This window comes from Lepidochelys olivacea, assembly GCF_965140295.1.
Source record: "Lepidochelys olivacea isolate rLepOli2 genome assembly, chromosome: 4".
Taxonomy (NCBI): Eukaryota; Metazoa; Chordata; order Testudines; family Cheloniidae; genus Lepidochelys; species Lepidochelys olivacea.
In genome coordinates this window covers 57,347,119-57,371,782 of record NC_140414.1, presented here as the reverse complement: position 1 = coordinate 57,371,782, position 24,664 = coordinate 57,347,119, and the positions used below count along the sequence as shown (strand labels likewise).

The 24,664-nt window shown below is 38.2% G+C and overlaps 1 protein-coding gene across 4 annotated transcripts in view; it reads left to right on the top strand.

Annotated features, from left to right (window-relative positions):
• Positions 1 to 24,664, top strand: part of MGARP (mitochondria localized glutamic acid rich protein) — a 51,809-nt gene that overhangs the window by 8,986 nt on the left and 18,159 nt on the right. For 2 of the 4 annotated variants that reach the window (XM_084627064.1, XM_084627063.1), the window contains exons 4-6: positions 451 to 681; positions 22,734 to 22,868; positions 23,647 to 23,695. In XM_084627064.1, coding sequence (XP_084483190.1) covers positions 451 to 681; positions 22,734 to 22,868; positions 23,647 to 23,693 — 413 coding nt within the window. In that variant the 3' untranslated portion in view covers positions 23,694 to 23,695. Of the gene's footprint in view, positions 1 to 450; positions 682 to 22,733; positions 22,893 to 23,646; positions 23,696 to 24,664 lie in introns of all 4 variants that reach the window. The other 2 variants (XM_084627062.1, XM_084627061.1) reach the window with 2 other exon arrangements.

Here is a 24,664-nt window from a genome sequence, read left to right as displayed (position 1 = left end):
TGGGTTCAACTGGAATGTGGACTCTGATCCTAATCCCAAAGAAGTCAATAACCATTTTCCTATTGAGTCCTTCAATGAGAACAAGTTTGGACCCATAAATCTTACATCCCTCTGGCATGGTTTCAGTTTGTGTGTGCACGCTCATTCTATTATTTTCTTTGTTGTCAACCACTTGCTTTAAGCCATATTTTCCTTTTCATTATAGTGACATGGTAGTAAAGCTAAGCTAATGATTGAGAATATGGCTTAATGATATTTTAAACATTATCTGATATGGGGACCATAACTTTGAGTTCCTTGACTTTTATATGGAAAATTTCAACCACAAAACAAACAAAATTTTTTCATTTTAAGTTTAAATAAGATGGCGAAAGCAATTGGTGAACTTGTTTTCCTGTTGCATGCATACACTTTACACTTGCTTTATTGTATTAAATAAATCCTTAAAAGGTGATGAACTGGAGGCGGCTGAAGTCACTGAAGCAAGCGAGCAGGCCACAGAGGTACCTACAGAAGAAGCTGGAGGACTAACTGCTGATGAATCAACAGAACAGAATGAAGGATCTATGGTATCCACTGAAGCTGAAGGGCAAAAAGAATCACCAGTTGCAGATGCATCCTCTGCTGTGGAAGAAGCACGGCAGGAAGCCACTGCTAGCTTGGAGGCTGCCCAAATGCAAGGTTAATTCATTATTATTTTTTTAAAACAAAAACAAAAAAATATTTTACTGCAGGGAGTTCTGTACTGTTCACAACGAATAGTGTAGTATTCCTAGTGGAATTAACCTGCAGTGAAAACTAATTCCATCATCTGCTTGACAAATCACGAGCTTTGTTAATTGTACTCTCAAGTAGTGTACTGCAGTAATCTTCTTTTTTTTTTCTTCTAAAAGCATAGCACCTGGGGCACCAGAGTTGGTGCTTAAGACCATTAGAATGACTGGTCCTTACTACTTCTACATTCCATGTCTCTTCCACATGTTTTTAAAGTAACACTGGCAAATAGCGTGACAGGAATACAGATGTGTTAGCGCTCCCTCATAAGGAATTTAAATACTCCGTTGGTTACTATTTAGGCTTGCACATGAAGCATCTAATTCTTTTTATGTAAATAAATAACTATATTTTTACTACACTGCTTGTCATCCAAAAATAAACTTCTCCCTCATTGACTTAAAGAAAATACCACCTTAAAACATTCACAAGAAGACATACAACTGTCAGTTTGATGATCATATGTTACAGTGCAGTAAAAAATATCAGAATTAGGTATTTAATGACTTTGCTGCAGATGGCAAAAAACAGTTTGTTGGAGGCTATTTATCTCGTTAAGTTTCAAGTCTTCTGAAGCTTTTCCCTGTTTGGGACATAGTAGTTATTCACTTAACACGTTTTATTTTCTTTATCATAAAGCAATACAAATGCAAACCAACAAGTACATTGTTGAAATGCAATGATTTTAAAATGAGACTTTATTTAAAAACTACAGAAATAATTTAAATTGATTTTAGTAACATAAATCTTGTGATTGGGCTGGAAATATAGAGCATCTATTTGTCCTGTTCTTCCATAAAGGAACAGCTAATATCAGTAGGGAGACATAAAGCAATCATGATTTCATGGTGGATAGGAAAGTAACATCCACGTAAATCCAAGGTCTTTTGTAAAAAACAGACATATGCACTTGATCTGTTGTGCAGTGTCTCAGTTCCTGTCTTGAAGGGAAGAATTTTTTTTTTAGTCTTTAGTGTGAATGTAACGTGGATGAAAAATACATCGATACAGCTTTCAATATAATTTGCAATGTAGTCTAGGAATATCTTGGGTGGATAGGAGAAGTGAGTATTATTTGTACTATTCCTGGAACTTATCTTGTACTGTTTTCAGAGTAGCAGCCGTGTTAGTCTGTATTCGCAAAATGAAAAGGAGTACTTGTGGCACCTTAGAGACTAACCAATTTATATGAGCATAAGCTTTTGTGAGCTACAGCTCACTTCATTGGATGCGATGTGAGTATGCATGGTACCTCTTCAGCCAAACAAGCTAGCATCAGCCTAATGGAATACATTAAAGCAGATTTCAGAGGTTTTTTTAAATGACTGCCATGTTGTCAATTGTGGTGATTTGAAATGGACTTTTAGTAATGACTATGAAAAGCCCTCCATAAATTAGGTGTGTCGGCTAAGTCTTGCATTCACAATACTGAAGTGACTAGTATAAGACTAGGGCTACTTTCAGCTTTGCTATAAGCAGACACAACTTCATTTGACCTCGCAAGTTGCATCTGCTTACCCACTTTGGCTCATAGAGCATTTTTTACTGACAAACAGAATGCTGAGTTTGTGTGTGTTAACTGCCTATTACTAAATAAAGCATGGAGGTACATTTTGCACAGGATTTCAAATTGCAGACTTCTGTAAAATCTCTGGATCTGTATGGATTTTTCTTTCATGTTTGAAGAGTGTCTACAGACAATTGTTTGCAAAGCAATCAGTTATGAAGTATATGTATAGAGTAATAAATGTAGTTTAAAACAAAAAAGCAGTTTTCTATTACTCATTCATCTTCAATTCAGTGGGGTAGTCAAGCTCTCAAAATAATAGTGTACTGTTAGATATTACCTGTGTCACTGAGATGTGGTGGCTTGTCTTTAAGTTTTTTTTCTCATCTGATGAATATGTCTGCAATGATTCTTACATTCTGCATATGAAGTAGCAAGTTAAGGAAATCATAAAGCAGAATTAAAGAATAGCCGAGAATCTTTCAAAATCTCCATTGCTATACAATCCTAGCAGACTGGTATTCTAATTCCATGGGAAATACAGTGCAACCTATAATAACATAGGCAGATTAGAGCTCAAGACACACAGGGTTCAGCAAAATATTTACATAGCTCTTCTTAGAAGTTGTATAACTTTTTTTCCCCCTTTTAGCATATGCCCTGTCCTGTTGCAGAAAAATTACAGAACTTCTCTTAAGTCTGTTCTGCTGTTTCCTTTATCTGGATGCAGTTCATACATTTTCCTGTTTTACCTACCTATGTATAGCTGTAGACCTCTTAAATCCTGTGCATCTTACCTATGGTAAATGTAATTGCCACTGTATTATAGATGTGGAAACTAAGATCCAGGTACTTATCTGGGAGGCATTATTCTCTAGTGAATGGGGCGTGAGACTGGAATTTGATGGTCTAATTGTGGACATAGTAATTTTGGATTCCTCATGGTGTGTTATGAGACATACTTAAATGTTTAAGTACTATGTAAGTGCAAATTATTATGGAAGTTGATCAGAGGCAGGTATAGTATTCTTGACTTGCAGCCCTATCTTTTTCAAGAGGCCTAAAGCGGAACGGTACCAATGCAAACCCAGCCTTCCAAATGTTTGATTAAGAGGGACTGAGATCTTGTTTAATTTTGGAAAAAAATGTAATGTTTTTGCAAGGGTTTCAGAATTTGGGATGTGAAACTGCATGAACCAATCAAGGGGAAAAAAAAGCCTTTCACAATTTTCAGCCCTCTCTCTGCTAAACTCTAGTCACAAAATATTACATGGTAGCTGAAAGTTTAGCTCACCACCATGTTCTTACAGTCCCTATGAATAGTGTCATGCTCTCATAGAAGGGTATATCCTGTCCAATGTAGCAACTGCCTGTCCCCTCTTGAATTTGATACATTATGATCTTTACCTTTACTATAATTTGGCACTGAATGCATCTCTAGAGACCAGTTTTATCTGCAAACTGTTAGATAATGCCAAACTCCACTGGTCACTATGTAGACCCTTGGCCAATATAGCTGAACTATACACTGGATCACAAGGATATTCAGTGGTTAAATATTAGTTTCTTCTTTGAGTACATAACATGAAATTGAAATTGTATAAAAACTGCAATTCCCTCTTTCCTGGCAGAAGATACAGAAAACACTGATCCCTTATTTGAAATGTTACAAGGAGAAAGTTTTCTAACTCACGTTGATAGCTGTCAATTTCAAACAGATCTCTGATCAAGGACTGGGTAATGATGTTATTGCTCAAGGGACTTACCTGCAGTAAACAAACAGTTTGCATTTTTTTAAATTTAATTTTTCTTTTGCTTTATCAAGCAAGTTCTGGTAACACCATCCTCTGCAGTGTTTTAATGTAGCCTCTTTATTTAAAAACAAACAACTTAGGTTTTGACAAGCTTTCGCTGAATCAGATATAGCAATATTTTCCTTTCAGATGTTTAGGTGTCTACTACTGATAATGAAAAGGCAGACTTACTAAAATACTTGCATATTAAAAAATTATTAGTAAGAAGTACCCTTTTCAAAGCTTGTGTTTGGTAGGTCGACATGCCTCTGCACAGTGTTGCAAGTATTTTTTCTAGGAGGTTAAATACAAACCAACTTTCACTACTTACCATGGGATAAATCAAGTTCTTCTGCCATATAATTGGAAATATAAAGAATCCAGTTTGTGAACATCCATCTTTTAGTCTAGGGTGTAAAAAGGGATATGTAAGGGGCTAGATTCACGTGATTAGGATAATTACAATTTTACCAAGTAAATGAAAGCTAGTTACCAGTCAGAATTCTCTCCACACCCCCAACGTAACCCTTGAGTGGTACCTGTGATACATGGAGACTGGACAGTCAGTCTGTATATTTAACAAAATAACACTATGAAATATGTTGCCTCTAATTTCACATTGCAAGTTTTGCTTTCTCTGGCCCAGTCCTGCAAATGATTTTGGCCACAATGAAGAGCTGATTATGTTTGATTTAAATCAATGAGAGCAGGATGCGGGCCTTAGTTCCGCTGTAGTCAAGAGGAATCTTTTGGGGTCTGGGCCTAATGTTTTAGAGATGCCATGATCGCTCCTCCATGTTACTCTTCTGAGATTGAAAATTACTCTGAACTCCAGTTTTCTGCATAGTAATGGCTGATCATAGAAGTTGAGCTATCAAAGTGCCATATTGTTGTGTGAAACTTGTTGGTATCAGTCTATATTACAATCATGCATTAGATGTTCAGAGGCCATTAAATAAGGTCCATTAGTCTTGCGGTATAGATATTAAACAATGCACGAACTGATAGGACACCATTTGTATTTAAAAAGGAGGACTTGTGGCACCTTAGAGACTAACAGCTCACTTCCGAAAGCTTATGCTCAAATTTGTTAGTCTGTAAGGTGCCACAAGTCCTCCTTTTCTTTTTGCAGATACAGACTAACACGGCTGCTACTCTGAAACCTGTCATTTGTACTAAGAGTCTCATTATTTATGAGAGCATTTGGACTGCTTTTATGCAATAAATATTTACTCCCACTCTGGTATTAATAGCACAGGAGCAGAAACATGTTTTGCTAACTCAGAATAGGCATTAGTTACTATGTATTTTAGGCTTTGACATACCTACTTCCTTCCCATTATTTATCTGTAGATTCAGAGTCAGATAACTAACGTTGGCACAGCTGCTTGTAGGCATACCCGTTTAGCACCACTTTTATTGACAGATAGTACAAAGCGCTTCCATATATTTATTGTGATGGTATAAAGAAAAATATTTACTCTTATCTAGCACTCTTCATCAGTGGATCTCTAAGCTTTATTTTTTTTAATCAAAACCTGATTCTTAAACAGATTGAAAATCAACATAAACTGAAAGCCACGTAAACAGCGTGCTGGACTTTAAGATAACTTATTAAAATAGCTAACTAAAAATGTACACTTGAGTACTTTCACAGTGAAACAAAAATGCAAAAAGTTGATGAATAAAAAGTGTTTTTTCTTGTACTTGGCTGCTATTGCAGACCTACGTATAAGATCTCTTAACCTAACTTCCTGATCTTGCACAGAATTGTAATCCTGTGTTTCAGGCTTCTCAGTTTCTTACCATAGAAATGATTGTGATATCTGTAACTAAGTATTGTTAGGACAGCTCTCAATCTGGGATCAAGTGGGAGGACAAGATTAACTATGGGCTATGGGGCAGGAAATGCTTGAGAGCATACGTCTAAGAATTGGCAAAAGTGGCGAAGGTAAACTACAAAAGCTAAATGTTTTAATCTGAACCTACCTGTTAAGATTGAGCAGTGTTATGTTCTTCATGAAAGGTGAGTACCCTAACAGTTTTAAATATCTTATGGGTTGCAGGCTTTGGCGTATTTCAAAGTGCTTGAACTGGGTTGGGGGAGGCTTGTAGGTAGTTATCCTATACTTCCTCTTACTTTCATTGACTGAAAATAGGAGGAAAAATTCTAAAAATTGCTTATCATAATTATTTGTACAGCACCCAAAATATTTATGAAAGTACAAATGAAATAGGTACATCACACTTATGTTTCCTTCCAATCTGAGTACTGTTTAATGATAACTTACTGAAAATATTGCCCAACACATCTTGTTTATACACTTTTTTCTTGATCTCTATGTGCTTTGTGCTAATGACTGCAGCAACAAAACCATTTCCCCTGGAACAGGCATTTTGCAGAATTTTGTGAGTTCTAAAGCAGTAAATTAGACCAGTAGTTCTCAACCAGAGGCATGCGTACCCCATGGGGCATGCAGAGATCTTCCAGGGAATACATCAACTCATCTAGATATTTGCCTAGTTTTACAACAGGCTATATAAAAAGCACTAGGGAAGTCAGTACAAACTAAAATTTCATACAATGACTTGTTTATACTGCTCTATATACTATACACTGAAATGTAAGCACAATATTTATATTCCAATTAACTTTTTTTATATATGGTAAAAACGAGAAAGTAAGCAATCTGTGAGTAACAGTATGCTGTGACACTTTTGTATCTTTGTCTGAGCTTATGCTCAAATAAATTGGTTAGTCTCTAAGGTGCCACAAGTCCTCCTTCCTTTTTGTAAGCAAGCAGTTTTTAAGTGAGGTGAAACTTGGGGTTAGGCAAGACAGATCAGACTCCTGAAAGGGGTACAATAGTCTGGAAAAGTTGAGAGCCTCTGAATTAGACAGTGGAAGTAATTTAATTTTCAATCTTGCAAATGTTTGAGTACAGACTCTCTTGTCAGTTTGGTGTTTTGAGTACTGTCCTTCATGAAGAGGTTTAGGGAGGGTGAGTAAAGTGGGTTTGGAGAGGATTAGTGTGTGAATGTGCCAGTGTTTTCCATGTTAAATGTTTGTGCACTGATTCCATTCAAAGCAACGGGGCTAGATTGCAGTAGACTGGAGAGTCGCTTCTTTTTGTAATAAGGTTCAGCAAAATCTCTGTACACAATGGCCCAAAAAACCTATCTAAGTAAATGTTATCCTTTTGTCTGGTGTGATGTCAACCCCGTGTGCATGTCCACCTTTGTTTTAATGTCGACCCTAATAATGGGAGAAGGATAAACTGGCATTTGAGAACTGCTTGAAGAATATTAGTTGATGAAACTATTGATGTCTTTCATAGCAATTTAAAAAAAACCCCTCAGTCCACTCAATAGAGTGAGGATGTGTCTTCCTAATCAGGTGAGTGTGACTTGGAGGGAAAACCCAGTTGCCTGCACTTTGGGATCTCTTCCACATTGGATGTTATGGTGAGGGGCAGAAAGGGCTCTGGACTGGACTCAGGAGACCTAGGGTCGATTCCTGCTATCTAACCTTGGGCAAGTCACTTCCTGTCTCTGTGCCTCTCTCTTTCCTCCCCCCAAAGGTCTTGCCTAGGCAGTTTCAAGCTGTTTCATGTGCCCCCTCTCTTCTCTTACCACCTCTGTACTTCATCTGTGCTACTGCAATACACTGACCACTGCTTACCTATTTCTTTTCTCTCTTTCCCTTGTAGTTGAGCCACTGAATAGTGATTGTAGTATAACAAAGTTCCAAATCCTTGGGGGAGGACTCTAGGGAAGGATTTTTAAAACAGAGAGCTTGTTAGAATCTGAAGTTATAAGTTGGATGAATGGTGGCCCAGAACTGAACAGATCTCAGAAAAGGATGATCTAATCAAATGTGAGAAGGGTCAGAGAGAAGCAATAAAAATATTAGATGAATGGGGAAAACCATATGTGAGGAAATATTAAAAAGGCTAGAGCTTTCTGGTTTAAAGAGAAGACCAATAGGTACTACAATGATAGTGGTATAAAATCATGACTTATACAGAGATGGTTGTTTGGGTGCTTCTATTTATCTTTTTTTATAAGAAAAGAACAAGGGGACAGGCAGTGAAATTAAAAGACGATAATTTAATTCAGATGAAATAGCTTTACAAAATGATTTAACATGTGAAACTCATGGCCATGAATCATACTGAGACAAATGGCTTATAATTAATGATAAAATGATCATCTGCAGTTACATTATCTAGGCTAACAAAACTATAAAAGATATAGACACTCCTGCCAAGACTGAGCCTGGGATAACTGTACTATTTTAAAGAATAGAAAACAGTTTTATCCTGGATGAACCTAAACTCTGCTAATGTCTACCTTACACTGAACAGTACATGGGCTACATCTAGGGACACTACTGCACTGCAGTGTTTGGGGAATATTAGTGATGCTACTCTTTGAACAATGTTAAAACCAATTCTTTTCTGCTCATTTCTAGTGGCTGTTCAAATGCAAGTTAAAAAATCCCATGATATTTCTTCTAAATAATTGGGGGGAAATATTTGAGGCCAACATTTCTCCTTGCAGTAAATGTTATTTTCAAAACTGCATGGGAGTTACTGTAACAAGTGCACATTGGTTGCTCCTTTGGAAACAGTCACCACATTAGTGTAATTCAGTGGATTCACTTGTATATCTTGAGTCTGACTGGTACTATAGTAAATAAATGCATCTTGGTGGGAGGGGAAATATGGTATAAAAACTTTTGAAAGATTTCATAAATCCTATTATTTCTTACTGACCACTTTCAGATGTAAACTATAACATTAACTTGATTGTTAGAGCCACATGAATTTTAGTTACTAGTTTTAGATATTAAGTTGTCAGTAATAGATCAGAATAGACCACTATGGAAAACATTTTATTAAAACAAGAATAGTTAAGATGTGAGTTCTCTCATATTTCTATAAAACATAACAAACCTAAAAACCTGAGTTCCTAACAATGAAAATACTTCCTACTTTTACTAAATTTGTGATAATATGAATTTTCACCAATAACATTAAACTACACTTATCAAATTAATAAAGTATATCTTACAATGCTGTATCCTTGGGTTTTTAATTGCTCACTTGCTAACTCACAAAATTCACCAGTTTGCCATGGGTCTTCTAGTCATTCATGTGAATTAATAAGGGCTGTGTATGTGTGTAGGAGCTAATGACCTACCTTAGGGACTAATAACATGCAGGATGTTTGCTTGGAAAACCAATTTCATTGTTACACAGGGATTTAGAAAATCAAACTTTTAGAAATACAGACTCCTTGCTTGTTGTTTTTAAATGTACTTCTAAACTGTTGGAGTTAGGATCCAGAGATAGTTGTCTCTGGATGGAGCCTTTCCTCAAGTTTCTGTTCTGAGGGTTTATGGATGAATTATAAAAGAAAAGGCTGGCATTCTGAGTTATAGGGGCACAAAGGGTCAGGAATCCCAAGCCTTCTCCATTCTGGTTTCACTTCCTCAGAACCCCTTGGACATAAATTGAGCATTGTGCTCAGGATGAGTTATGAAATTAGTGTGGTACCAAAAGGAGGAGACTCCAAGTTTCAACTGTATCCAGAATTGGGAGGTGTTTGGGTTTTTTGGAGGTTTTTTTTGGGGGTGGGGGGGTCCCTCTACCTAAACTACATCTGGCATATTTTTGGCAAGAAAAGTAGCTTACTCTGAAAATAAATACTCCAGGGTAGATGCAGCTAGGTCACCAGAAGAATGCTTTCATCAACCTAGTTATCACACAGGGAGGTGGAGTTCCTACAGAGATGGAAAAAAACTCCTTCTGTCGCTGGAGTCTGCATCTACGCTATGGGGTTACAGCAGCATGACTATCTTGCTGTAGCACCCATAGTGTAGACATGGCATTACCCTTTAAAAAAAGAACAAAAGTATATTTCAAGAAAGTTGATTACCATAAAATTTGCAGATCTTTACAATTCAAAGGGTGCACAAAAGTTTTCTTAATTTTTTTTGAAGGGATGGGGTGGGAAAACTTTCCCTTTTTTATGAGCTCTGCTGTAAATTTTATTTATAATAAATTTATATGTAGCTTTCATTCATAAATAGAAACTACCCTGAGGCTTTGCCCCTTTAATGTGTTCAGCAAACTCGTATTTAAGGCATGAGATTAGACTGAAGGATTGTTTTCTATGTTGCACTAGAATGTGATGGTTTTTAGCTACAGTGTTCAACAATTGTTAACAGAATATTTTATCTTCTGTTTTCATAAGTGTTTGTTATGAGAGAATCTTTTTCTTTTGCATTGCTCTGTGCAGCACGCACTGGATACACTGCAGATAGATTAAATCGTGAAAGACATTGCATTGCACTCCTGCTCTTGTTCACATGCATAGCTCCAGGCAGATTCCTGTTGTATTATGCTGGCCAACTTGTATTATTTTAGCTTCATAAGTTCTGCAAAGACTCTTTGCAGAACTATTTGAACATGACATTTTGCATTAGAAAGAGCAGACTTCTCTTGGTTGAAAAGTTAACTGATTAAATGGAAGATGTGGTTCTGAGTGAAGTAGTCAGTCTCTTTCATAGAGTTTCCTTTGCTTTTTAAACATTGCTTTAAATACCTAAGCAGTGTAAATTCTTACTTCTGAAAAGATTCCTTTCCCCCTCTGTGTCCCCTGGTTTATTTCTAGCTTAACATCACTCTTTGAGTTTAACAGTTAAACCTTGCTTCCTATTAAGCAGGAAGAAAACCTAGGAAGAATTTACAACTAATAGCAGAAAGAACTTGTGAACTGAAGTATGAGTTCTATTCCTGAATTATTTGCAGTCTTCCACTTCTGGCTGTTTGTGACTTCTCCCTATCTGCAAAAAAATTTCCCTCTTTTCTCTCTGGAGGGGGAAAAATGTGTGAATAAGCCCCAAGTTTTAAGGGGTGTGGGAGGAAGAAGAAAATACATAATAATCATGTTGTGAATATATTCATTCCTCAAACATTAAAACAGGCCAAATTGAAAAGCTTGCACTCCCGTAAGTAAGATACAAGAACACAATAACCAAGTTAAGTTAGATAGTTAGGCCTACTGCTCTTTTGTATCTGGCCCTAGAAAGCAATACTTTTAGCAACTTGTTTGCTTCTTTCAGCACCTACACTATTACTAAATTTCAACCAAAGCAATCCCCATGTGCTATAAACATGCTGAACTGCTACAGAGCCGGCAGAACGGTAAGTGCTGAACACTTTGTACACTATGACAATTCCAAATTCCATAGTCCTATTTTTACTTCCATCATTTTCCATCATTTTGCTGCAACTAATTGTGACACAACCTTCCCTGCCACCATCTTCCATCTTAAATGCTAAGAAGGAAAGGAATTCATTATTAATTCCACAGGATAAAGTGTCACCTTTATTTCTTTTTAAATTAAGGTCATGTTGTTGTTATAGAAGAAAGTTGAAACCTTCAAGTATTTGCCTTTTTAGTTTTCCTTAGAGCATAATCAGAATTTTTTTTTGAGTCGGGGTATTTGAACATGTACAGAGCCTCCCCTAAATACAGGTGCTGGTGTTGTTGAATAGTTGCTGCAAGGCTTAAAACAGTGCCTTAAATTGGCATCCTGGATCCTTTTTTAATTACAACATAGCTGTTGAAAACAGTTCACTTCCAGAACTGTCGAGCTCACCAGTGTTCTGTTCTATTCTGCTTAATGGATAAAGCTTCATTAAACGGCACAGTTGACCTTGAGCACTCCTATTCTTTGTGGTCTCTCAGGGCTTGTCTAAATGTGAACACTCAGGAAAGTTATTAATTAACTAAACCAAGTCCCTAACCGTTCTCAAATCCACCCAGTTCCAACAACATCCATTGAGAGTTTGTTCCATATGCTTGCCATGGCCTTCACTGTACCCATCCCCCTTCACCTGTTACTTAATAGACAATTCTATAACTCGCTGTTTCCCAGTAGGCAAAAGTCCCTTGCTGTCCTCACCACTTTTTTTAACGCTGTAGAATAAAGTTTTTATTCATGGATAGAAATTCCAGCCTGTTTCTAATGTCAAAAAACTTTCATAAATATTACAATTCACGTAACTACTTCAGAGGGACAAGTTAAAAAAATAAAGGGAGAAGTGGGAAAAACCTATCGGACGGCGTTGTTTCCTGAGAGAGAAGATTTTTCATAATCCTGTTCTTCTGTGACCTTAAGCAAGTCAATTCACCTCTCTGCCTCAAGTTCCCATCTGTAAAATGGGGCTAGTATCTAATCTTTTAAGAAAGGTGAGGCTTAATTCACTGCTGTTTGTAAAACAGTTTGAGATCCTCAGAGGAAAGATGCTATGTAAGTGTTATTAAAAGACTGACACAGGTTGCTCAGGAAAGAAATCTTTGCCAGTTTAAAGTATGTCTGTAACCTAAAACATGGCTGTAAGGATGTTGTGGGTATGTATAAAAGCTGACAAAAATTTCCATATCTCATATTGTACTAATAAATTGAGTAAATCTATTTCCAAACAGCTAGCCCTCAAAACTCAACCTTGACTCTAAAAGTTAGTTTGGGTTCTTTCTCTCTCATGTGTCATCACCCATAATAAAGGTTCTGCAGGTCAGATTAGGCCCTCAGTTACACCTCTGCCTGCCATTCTGTTGCAATCATGGCCTGAGTCCCATTACTTTCAAAAGGACTGCAATTGTGGCTGATGAAACAAATTAATTCTGTGGGTGCTACATAAGAATAGAGAATCCTGTTCTGTCACAGTTTTAACTGTGCTGGTGCTCAATGATTCTAGGAGTAAAAATGTCTTTAAATCCAGCAGATTTGATTCTTCATATATCTAGGGAGCAGATCGTTAATTGAGTAAGTAGGGGCATTTTTATAAACCCAGCTCTCAGGGTGGAAGCAGGCTTTAGATTCATACCACGTTCATTCCATTGGAACTAAGCTATTGGGAGCATCACAGTTCCCGTCTCCTAAGCATTCAGTCATAATCTGCCATTTCCTTTTGTTCTCATAAGCAATTTCCTCTCCTCCACATAACTACCTACAGAATTTTGTGTTTATAACGAATAGTTTGATATCCCCTGCTTTGATAGCAGTCCAAGGGCACTGATGGCACTTGCTCAGTCACGTTTTGTGTTTGCAACCCTAGGTCTATAAAATTAGCTTGGAAGGACATATTTCTTCCCAAAATAGTTGTCCTCTTATACCAAGAACAGGACAGAAATTAGTCAGCATGGACAATACTACAACAAAAAATGTGTGGTATAGAAAATATCTTCATTAGATGTCAGCAGTGTGATATGTAAGCAACTAGCGTAGTTTAAGCGTTTAGTTAAATTGTGAAAGACTGGAGAGGAACAGAGTAGATATCCCTTAAAAAAGTTTGAGCACTCTAATGGCCCTCAGTATCTTCTGTGTTTTAAAAGCCCCTGGAACCCTGCCAGACTGAGCAGCTGTGTGTAGAAGTAGGTAGGCCTTGTTTGTCGTTAATAAACAGATACTTGGACCCCCGCTGAGCCCTGTGGTTCCTTCAGATTACATTTCTGTTCTTTAAAGCACACAAGTCAATTGGGGACAAGGACAGACCCCTAGTCCAGGAATACAGTGAAACAAAGTGTGACTACAGGGGCCTAATAAGTAATGAAACTGAGAAGGAAACTGCAGCTGCTGGAACTGTGAGTTAACTGCTCACTCAGAGAAAAATTGAAATATCTGGCTGTTTGAGGGAAACAGACTTCTTTGATAACTCAGTGGATGACTGGCCCAACTATACTGGAACACTATGATAGCTAATGAAATACCTGATGGGAAAACAGGTGGCAATTCTATGGAGTGTAATAGGGGGGCTAAAATTTTACAATCTGCTGTGTAAGCTAACGGGTCCTGCTAAGCTCAAGGACAAAACATTTGCTGAGATTGTGGATTAGGGAAGTGGATTGGACTGAAGAATTTATGGATCTAAAGGCAGAGGAGGCCTGGGATTACTTTAAATCAAAGCTGCAGAAGCCATCGGAAGCCTGCATCCCAAGAAAGGGGAAAAAATTCCTAGGCAGGAGTTGTAGACCAAGCTGGATGAGCAAGCATCTCAGAGAGAGAGGTGATTTAAGAAAAAGCAGAAAGCATACAAGGAGTGGAAGATGGGAGGGATCAGCAAGGAAAGCTACCTTATTGAGGTCAGAACATGTAGGGATAAAGTGAGACAGGCTAAAAGTCAAGTAGAGTTGGACCTTGCAAAGGGAATTAAAACCAATAGTAAAAGGTTCTATAGCCATATAAATAAGAAGAAAACAAAGAAAGAAGTGGGACCGCTAAACACTGAGGATGGAGTGGAGGTCAAGGATAATCTAGGCATGGACCAATATCTAAACAAATACTTTGCCTCAGTCTTTAATAGACTAAAGAGGATCTTAGGGATAATGGTAGCATGACAAATGAGGATATGGAGGTAGATATTACCATATCTGAGGTAGAAGCGAAACTCGAACAGCTTAATGGGACTAAATCGGGGGGGCCCAGGTAATCTTCATCCAAGAATATTAAAGGAATTGGCAAATGAAATTGCAAGCCCATTAGCAAGAATTTTTAATGCATCTGTAAACTCAGAGGTTGTACCGTATGATTGGAGAATTGCTAACATAGTTCCTATTTTTAAGAAAGGGAAAAAAAGTGATCCGGGTAATTATAGGCCTGTTAGTTTGACATCTGTAGTGTGCAAGGTCTTGGAAAAAATTTTGAAGGAGAAAGTAGTTAAGGACATTGAGGTAAATGGGACAAAATACAACATGGTTTTACAAAAGGTAGATCATGCCAAACCAACCTAATCTCTTTCTTTGAGAAAGTAACAGATTTTTTAGACAAAGGAAACGCAATGGATCTAATTTACCTAGATTTCAGTAAGGCGTTTGATAGCGTGCCACATGGGGGATCATTAGTTAAATTGGAAAAGATGGGGATCAATAGGAAAATTGAAAGGTGGATAAGGAATTGGTTAACAGGGAGACTACAGCGGGTCCTACTGAAAGGTGAACTGTCAGGCTGGAGGGAGGTTACCAGTGGAGTTCCTCAGGGATCAGTTTTGGGACCAATCTTATTTAATCTTTTTATTACTGACCTCGGCACAAAAAGTGGGAGTGTGCTAATAAAGTTTGTGGATGATACAAAGTTGGGAGGTATTGCCAATTTAGAGACAGACTGGGATATCATACAGGAAGATTTGGATGACCTTGTAAACTGGCGTAATAGTAATAGGATGAAATTTAATCGTGAGAGGTGTGAGGTTATGCATTTAGGGATTAATAACAAGAATTTTAGTTATAAGCTGGGGACGCATCAATTAGAAGTAACGGAGGAGGAGAAGGACCTTGGAATATTGGTTGATCACAGGATGACTATGAGCCGCCAATGTGATATGGCCGTGAAAAAAGCTAATGCAGTCTTGGGATGCATCAGGTGAGGTATTTCCAGTAGAGCTAAGGAGGTTTTAGTACCATTATACAAGGCACTGGTGAGACCTCACCTGGAATACTGTGTGCAGTTCTGGTCTCCCATGTTTAAGAAGGATGAATTCAAACTGGAACAGGTACAGAGAAGGGCTACTAGGATGATCCGAGGAATGGAAAACCTGCCTTATGAAAGGAGATTCAAGGAGCTTGGCTTGTTTAGCCTAACTAAAAGAAGGTTGAGGGGAGATACGATTGCTCTCTATAAATATATCTGAGGGATAAATACCGGAGAGGGAGAGGAATTATTTAAGCTCAGTACCAATGTGGACACAAGAACAAATGGATATAAACTGGTCATTGGGAAGTTTAGTCTTGAAATTAGATGAAGGTTTCTAACCGTCAGAGGAGTGAAGTTTTGGAATAGCCTTCCAAGGGAAGCAGTGGGGGCAAAAGACCTATCTGGCTTTAAGATTAAACTCGATAAGTTTATGGAGGAGATGGTATGATGGGATAACATGATTTTGGTAATTAATTGATCTTTAAATATTCATGGTAAATAGGCCCAATGGCCTGTGATGGGATGTTAGATGGGGTGGGATCTGAGTTACTACAGAGAATTCTTTTCTGGGTATCTGGCTGGTGAATCTTGCCCATATGCTCAGGGTTTAGCTGATCACCATATTTGGGGTCAGGAAGGAATTTTCCTCCAGGGCAGATTGGAAGAGGCCCTGGAGGATTTTCGCCTTCCTCTGTAGCATGGGACACGGGTCACTTGCTGGAGGATTCTCTGCTCCTTGAAGTCTTTAAACCACGATTTGAGGACTTCAATAGCTCAAACATAGGTGAGAGGTTTTTCGCAGGAGTGGGTGGGTCAGATTCTGTGGCCTGCGTTGTGCAGGAGGTCGGACTAGATGATCATAATGGTCCCTTCTGACCTTAATATCTAGGAATCTATGAACCCCAAAGCCATGAGTGATTTCAGAGTGTTTCTGCTTTTATAAACTGATTCAAGAAGAAAATGAAACAATTTCTGAATCTGGGGCTGGATTAAGGAAACTAAAAAAGCACTGTCAGTTTGGAAAGACTGTAAATAATGAATTAAGGTAGCTGTTAGTATGTGATGTTCAACATGAAGAAATCCCAAAACACCAGTTGACCAAGGCTAATTTGACTCTAAAACATACAAAAATTGCTGAAGACAGCTATCAAAGATGCCATGGAGCTGTAACAGCATCATGTTATATGTGCAACAAATAAACTGAGGGTCACACAGAAAGCACAACAGAAAATGCTCAAAGACTGTGGGCTTTCACTGTGGGAAACAGTCTCAAAATGAAAATGATTGTTAGTTTAAGGGCACAATCTGTAGAAACTGGAAGAAATTAGGATGCATGCAGAAAATGTGCAGGTTTTGGGAAAAGCATAATCACCTCCCCACAAGAGCAATATCAGAGGATTTCAAAGTCATCAGCTGGCAGATGACAATATAGAGCTGGGGTTCTCGAGCTGGGGTTCTCAACCTGGGGGTAGGGACCTCTCAGGGGGTCACAAGGTTATTACATGAGGGGTCGCGAGCTGTCAGCCTCCTCCGCAAACCCCGCTTTGCCGCCAGCATTTATAATGGTGTTAAGTATATAAAAAAGTGTATTTAATTTATAAGGGGGGGGGTCGCACTCAGAGGCTTGCTGTGTGAAAGTGTTCACCAGTACAAAAGTTAGAGAACCACTGATATAGAATCCACAGAGAATGTTACAGTGTCACTACAATTGTTAAGACAAATGAAGTGTCATTTGGATTTCATTACAAGTGGAATGAATAAGCTCCATTTTAAACCTTAACACAGGGTCTGCTGTTCCTGTAGGATTATCACAGGCTACTGAGAGGTAAAGTTGCAGAAAATCTCACTGCTACTAAAACATATACAGGGGAAATCCTTTCTTCCCTGGGTGTTATTACAGTAAAAGTATCACTTTTTATATTAAAGATGTGCTAAACCTTTATGTTGTGAAGTGAAGGGCTGAAAGAGATTCAGCTGGTCTAGAAACACCTGAATTGTCTGCCGGCTTAACAAAACCAAATCTAATTTTATAAACTTCAGCACAAAAGAAAAATTAGATGAACTTTTGGACAAGGCAGCTGATGTCTTTCAGTGTGGTATCAGAACCTTAAAACATATGAAAGCAAAAATTTCTGCTTGAAGAAGGAGCAATTCCTAAATCTCACCAAGCTTGTCCAGTACTTTTTGCAATATAGCCAAAAGTAGAGGTGGAGCATCAGCATTTATAGGACTCTGGAACTATTTCCAAGGAGAGACTAGAACATCACTGTAGTACCAGTAATGAAAAAGAATGTGGCTGTCCCTACCAGTAGTGATTTCAAGGTTACCACTAACCCAGTGTTGCATGAGGATCAACATCCTTTATCGCAAATAGAAGATATATTTGCCTCATTAGCTGGTGGAAAGCATTTCTCCAAGATCAACCTAGCCCAACTCTATCTACAAATGGAGATTGAACACAGTGGTAAGTACAACCTTGTGATTAACACACACAAGGGCTTATTTCAATATAACAGGCTAGTGTGTGGCTTGCTTCCAAACCAACTATTTGGCAGTGACCCAGGGACCAGGTATTACAGGGGATTCCTGGCACTTCATGTTAACTTGGATGATATATTGCTCACAGAAGCTAATGATGAACACCTTGTTGAGAATCTCCACTTGGAAGGCTGAGTGTGGCCTTAAAGCAAATAAGGGAAAATGTGAATTTTTCAAAGATTGTTACATATTGTGGCTGTACCATTGACAGAGATGGTTTGCATGAATCGCAAGATAAAGCCAAAGGCACTCCTCCGGGCACTACAACTACAAAACATGTCATGATTATGTTCCTTCCTGTGAATGATTACCTATTACTATAGGCTCTTGCCTACCATTATAACAGCGTTACATTCTCTGAATGAACTGTTACACAATGGACAGAAATGGCGTTGGTCTACGCCAAACCAAAGCTCTGGATGAAGCCAATAAGCTTTTAGCATCTGAAAGGGTTTTACGTACCACAGTGCATCTTTGCATAAAACGTTAGCTTGTTACATTTCCCAACATGGAATAAATGCAATAGTTTCATATGACGGAAGGTTGACCAGAAAGGCCTATTATCTCTAACCTCTGTCAAATGTAACTATACTGAACTTGACAGAGAAGCTTTGAGTTTTGTCTGGGGAGTTAAAAAACTTCACCAATATCTGTATGGGAAAAATTTTACTCTGAGTGCAGACAGAGCATAACTGCTGCTTTAAAATTTTAACCCAAAGAAAGGAGTACCGGCAATGGCTGCAGCACAGTTACAGAGCTAGGTGATACCTTGGGCATTCATTGTTACAATACTGAGTTCAAAGAACCAGTGCAGATTGCTTGTCACAGCTACCATTGGCAATAGCAGATAAGGATACTGAAGTGGAACCAGAGACAGTAGATATGACTTCTGTGGTACAAACTGAACCCTTGGCAGTGACAAAGGCCATGGTGCAACACAAAACAAAAAATGATCCACTGCTAGCTGAAGTATATGACATTACAATGAATGAATGGACATATGCCTACAAACAACTCTTCCAGCTTTATTTTCTTAAAAAGAATAGTAAAGTGTACATCATGGTTCCCTAAGTTGTGGCACCAGCATGATTACTTCTATGAATCTCAAGTCATAGGTATTCCAAGAGTTACATGAAAGCCATTTGGGAATTGTCAAAATGAAAGTCCTGGGCAGGAGTTTTGTGTGGTGGCCAGGGACTGATACACAAATAGAGGAAATGGTGAAAACACAGATGAGATTGTCAATCCGTGCCTAAACATGCTCCTTTGCACCTGTGATAAATGAAGTGGGGGGGCGAGAGGGGGGAGCTCCCTTTTATGGACACCCAGTGAGCCAGTTAGTATAAAATCCCTCTTAGTAGCTGTTCTCTACTTGCTTTACCTGTTAAAAAGCCCACAGGTAAAAGGAAAGGAGTGGGCACCTGACCAAAAGAACCAATGGGAGGGCTAGAACTTTTTAAAATTGGGGAAAAAACTTCCCTTTGTCTGTTCTGCTGTTGCTCTCCAGAGGGGACAGAGCACAGACAGGGTTGGGACTATGCTGTAAAAAGCTTTTTGTCAGGTATGGAAATCATCAAATCATACCTAAAACCTATTCATAAATCAGAAAATGTCTAGAAAGATGCACTTAAGTTTTTCTGTTTATTTCTTATTGGCTTGTGAACTCCACTGTGCTAACCCCAAATGCTTTTGTTTTGCTTGTAACCTTTAAGCTGGACCTCAAGAAGGTTATTCTTGATGTTAATTTTGTAAATGTGTTTTTTTTAATCTAGCAAAGCCTAAGTTTCAGATGTATTTTCTTTCTTTTTGTTTTTAATAAAATTTACCTTTTTAAAGAACAGGATTGGATTTTTGGTGTCCTAAGAGGTTTGTGCATATGTTGTTTAATTAGCTGGGGGCAATGGCTAATTTCCTCTGTCTTCTTTCTCAGCTGTTCCCCAGACGGTGGGTGAAAGGGCTTGAGGGTACCCCACAGGAAGGAATTCCCAAGTACACCTTCCTGGGTCCTCAGGGGTTTTGCATTTGGGTGGTGGCAGCATCTACCCATCCAAGGTCAGAGAGAAGCTGTAACCTTGGGAGTTTAATAGAAGCCTGGAGTGGCCAGTATTAATTTTTAGAATCATTGCGGGCCCTCACCTTCTGCACTCCAACTGCCAGAGTTGGGAATCAGCCTTGATAGCACTCTATGCAGTGGCAATGAATCCACATAGCCAAGGCTGGACAGTTTTTGGGACATCTATGATTGCAATAGGTGCCCATTCTAAATGGCCGGAAGTCATTCAAAATGATCTGGACAAGCTGGAGAAATGGTCTGAAGTAAGTAGGATGAAATTCAATAAGGACAAATGCAAAGTACTCCACTTAGGAAGGAACAATCAGTTGCACACATACAAAATGGCAAATGATTGCCTAGGAAGGAGTACTGCAGAAAGGGATCTGGGGGATCATAGTGGACCATAAGCTAAATATGAGTCAACAGTGTAACACTGTTGCAAAAAAAGCAAACATCATTCTGTGATGTATTAGCAGGAGTGTTGTAAGCAAGACGCAAGAAGTAATTCTTCTGCTCTAGTCTGCACTGATTAGACCTCAACTGGAGTATTTTTTCCATTTCAGGAAGGATGTGGACCAACTGGAGAGTCCAGAGAAGAGAGACAAAAATGATTGAAGGTCTAGAAAACATGACCTATGAGGGAAGATTGAAAAAACTGGGTTTGTTTAGTCTGGAAAAGAGAAGACTGAGAGGGGACATAACAGTTTATGTACATAAAAAGTTGTTACAAGGGGGAGGGGAGAAGAATTTTTGTTCTTAACCTCTGAGGATAGGACAAGAAGCAATGGGCTTAAATTGCAGCAAGGAAGGTTTAGGTTGGACGTTAGGAAAAACTTCCTGTCAGGGTGGTTAAGCACTGGAATACGTTGCCAAGGGAGGTTGTGGAATCTCCATCATTGGAGATTTTTAAGAGCAGGTTAGACAAACGCCTGTCAGGGAGGGTCTAGATAATACTTAGTCCTGCCATGAGTGCAGGGGACTGGACTAGATGACCTCTCGAGGTCCCTTCCGGTCCTATGCTTCTATGAGTCTAAGTATTCTGTCTGAATTCAACTAGATCAACATAGATGGTATAAGTATTAAGACTATTGTTTTCATGTGTGGGAGTTCCTGAACAGACTGTGACAATGGAATGCAATTCACATCTGAAGAGTTTCAATTGTTTGTCAAAAGAAATGGTATCAAATGTCTTACATCAGTTCCTTGCCATCTTACCACAAATGGATTACTGGAAAAGTTATCCAGACATACTCAAGCAAATGAACTGTGCTATAGCTCGGATAAAAGTACCTTACAACACGAGACTGTGAATTTTCTAGTGGCCTGTAGGAATGCAGTACTTGCAATTACAAAGCCGATGCCAGTGATGTTTATGGGACATAAATTATGATCTTGCTTGAACTTGTTAAAGTCTTATCTACAAGGTGATGTTCTTAAGAAACAAATGTGATCAAATAGCCTCAAATAGTCACACCCAACTGCAGTTTCATGTGGGAGAAAAAAGTCTTAGTAAGAGACTAGGGAGGTAAGTCATGGAAACCTGGAATGGTTACATGTATTTTGTCATTCTGGGGATGAGCCCATAGGGAAGGGGATGGAGACGGAGGGGAAAAGACACAAGGCTCTTGAGCTTTAAACATACTTTACCTTTCAGCAATCTGGCCCATTTTCCATAAGGAACCTTTTCATTTAAGGTGTCAATACAGTGAATTAAGGTGTTTCAAGTTAGCTTATACTGCTGAGTTTAATGGTGGGTCTTTTGCCTTTAGAGCTTATTTTGTTAAACATCTTGGTCTTGGTGTTTAAGTTTTGTAGTACGCACTGATGTACTGCTGTTTCAGACAGTAGGTCAAAGCACATGACAGAACTTTCAGTGCATGGCAGCAGGGTCCACATGGCAATTTAGTGCTTGACAGGCTGGTGTGCTGTACATTTACACCCTGGCTAGCCTTGAAGTAAGTCTCCCTGTGGACAAGCCCGAAAGAGGCAAAGGAATACAGCCCATCAAGGTTAAATAGCATTCATGCTATGGCAGATCTCAAACCAATCACCCAAGCATGCTGTTTAAAAGGGCTAGTTTACATAAAGAACTGCTCAACAGTATCTTCATTTTCCATAAAATATGGGAAAGTGGAAATACATCGTATATAATCCCCAAACAGTAGATTATCCAATCCCACCCAGTTTGCACTGAAGCTTCTTCACCCAAATTAAGTATCAGCATTGTGCAATGTGGGTTAGAAAAAATTGAAAATTAAAATATAAAAATGACCCACCAGGAGACACTTTCTCAAAAGTACTAGAAAAATATTATAAATTATTAGCAAAATAGTTAATCAATGTTTATATTTCTCTGCCCTAAGGGTAGGCGGATTCAACGAAAAACAGTGGATGGTATCTTAAATTCCAGTCCTGCAAACACTTATGAACATGCTTAAACTTTAAGCACTTGAATAGTCTTATCTACTTCAACAGCTTATGCTTAAATTAGAACCATGCTTACTGAATTGGGGCTCAAATGGGGCTTCATTTGTACTGGCAAAAGGAGAAAAAAGAAAAGACAATGATCTCTCTAATTCACAGAAGTTGTGGGTGAAGGCTTGGATGTTGCAGCACCTTCTGCTCATGAGGACAATGTAGACGGTATTCAAGAAGGAACAGCCTCAGCAGCTCAAGAGATGCCTGACGCATCCTCAAGGAACCAAGAGGCTGTTGAGGGTGAGTCTGGGCAGGATTCAGAAGGTACAGAGTATTGTCTAATCTAAAATGGTTTATTTTAAAAATAAAGTCATGGCTGTTTGCTTTGGGTTAGCTGCACTGTTGTCTAGAAAAATTAAGTGGAGCCATATATATGCTAACGAATATACCATACATTTTAAAATGTCTTTTGTAAGTCAATTTAATTTTTAAATCATCACCACATATTGAAAATAGCTTTTATTAAGCTCTGGCTAATAAGTTAAACCCCCAGAGCTTTTTGGGGGTAGCATACTGCAATTTCCTCATGACAGGTAGCAAAATTATTTGATGGAAAAGTTACTGCCTAAAGAAAACTTCGACTTTTGTCACATGCTGTGATAAAGAATTTTTAACCTAACTGAATTTGAAAGGAGAAATCTTCTGACATGAAGCTGATGAAAAGACCAATATGCTAAAGGGGTATTTTATTATTGTTTATAAGCAATGTAATGTTTAATACAGTCATGGTACCTTTAATTTCTCATTTATCTTAAACAGTAATATGATATAACTAAACTAGAAGGAATGGGTCATGGTTGAGCAGTCTAGAGGGGTAAATACATCTTCCATTAAAATTAGAAACAAAATAAAGTTAATGACCAGTATGTGTCCAAATCCCCTAGATGTCTTTGAAAATTTTAATCCATGAATCCAAAGTACCTCTCTTATTTCTAAAACAGGGTTTGCTTTATTCTGTAGCTACACTGTTAAACCACTGAACAGAAATATTTCCAACTGTTTGTATTTTGTCTTCCAGCTTCTTCGGCAACAACGGGATCTCAAGAAATTCTTAAGGATTCTTAAAGGTATATTGAATATTCAAGCACGCCATTTTCATTTTAACCTCCAACTTCCAAGCTTTCTCAGCTATTTGCAATCAGGCTATGTTGAAACTTTGCACATAGATATTGATTGTGAATTCACATTCCATCCCCCATAAAAGAAAATGGTAAAAAATAACTTCGTTGAAGTGTCTTGAATAGCTCAAGAATCACAGTGGTTCTATTGACATCTGATTGGAGCCAGAGGAAGCATAGCTTTGTTACACTATCAATGGTCTCATAATTTTTTTATCTATTTATTTAGCAAGTTTTAACAGGTTTATAAATCATTGCTATGTATATGTCAGTGACAAAATTATATTCATTACAACAGTGAGTTTTTGTTTAGAGAAATACTATGCAGTAATTTAATCCATCAAATCTCCATTTAACATGGTGCTATCCTGTTACCGAATATGCATCATTACACTCCCCAGGAGATATTGCTTCTAGTGATTTTTATTAAAATGAGTGAAATTTCTGATTACACATTTATCCGATTCAGCTCCCACTGACTTTCATGGGAGTTCGATCAAGCTCATAGGAGCTGGTGGAATCCTAATTTTGTTCAAGATAATGAGTTCTTTAGATGTTGATTTAAATGGGAACAGATATTGAACCCCTGGATTATTACCTTATCAAACTGAGCTCCTCTCTTGTTATAAACACAATCAGGCCCAATATGTTCCTTTTAAGTACAGTCATTGACCAGGATCAGCTTTTCAATTTTTAGGACTCTTCAACTTGCCTTTAATACAACTCCTGAGTTTGTCTGATATCTTTCTCAGACCCAGTTCAGCAAGGTTACTGAAGCACATACCTAACTTTAATAATGTGAGTAGTTCTATTGGAGACAATGGAACTACTCATGTAGTTTGAAGAGACAAGGTGGGTGAGGGAATATCTTTAATGGGATCAACTGCTGTTGGTGAGAGGGACAAGCTTTTGTGCCAC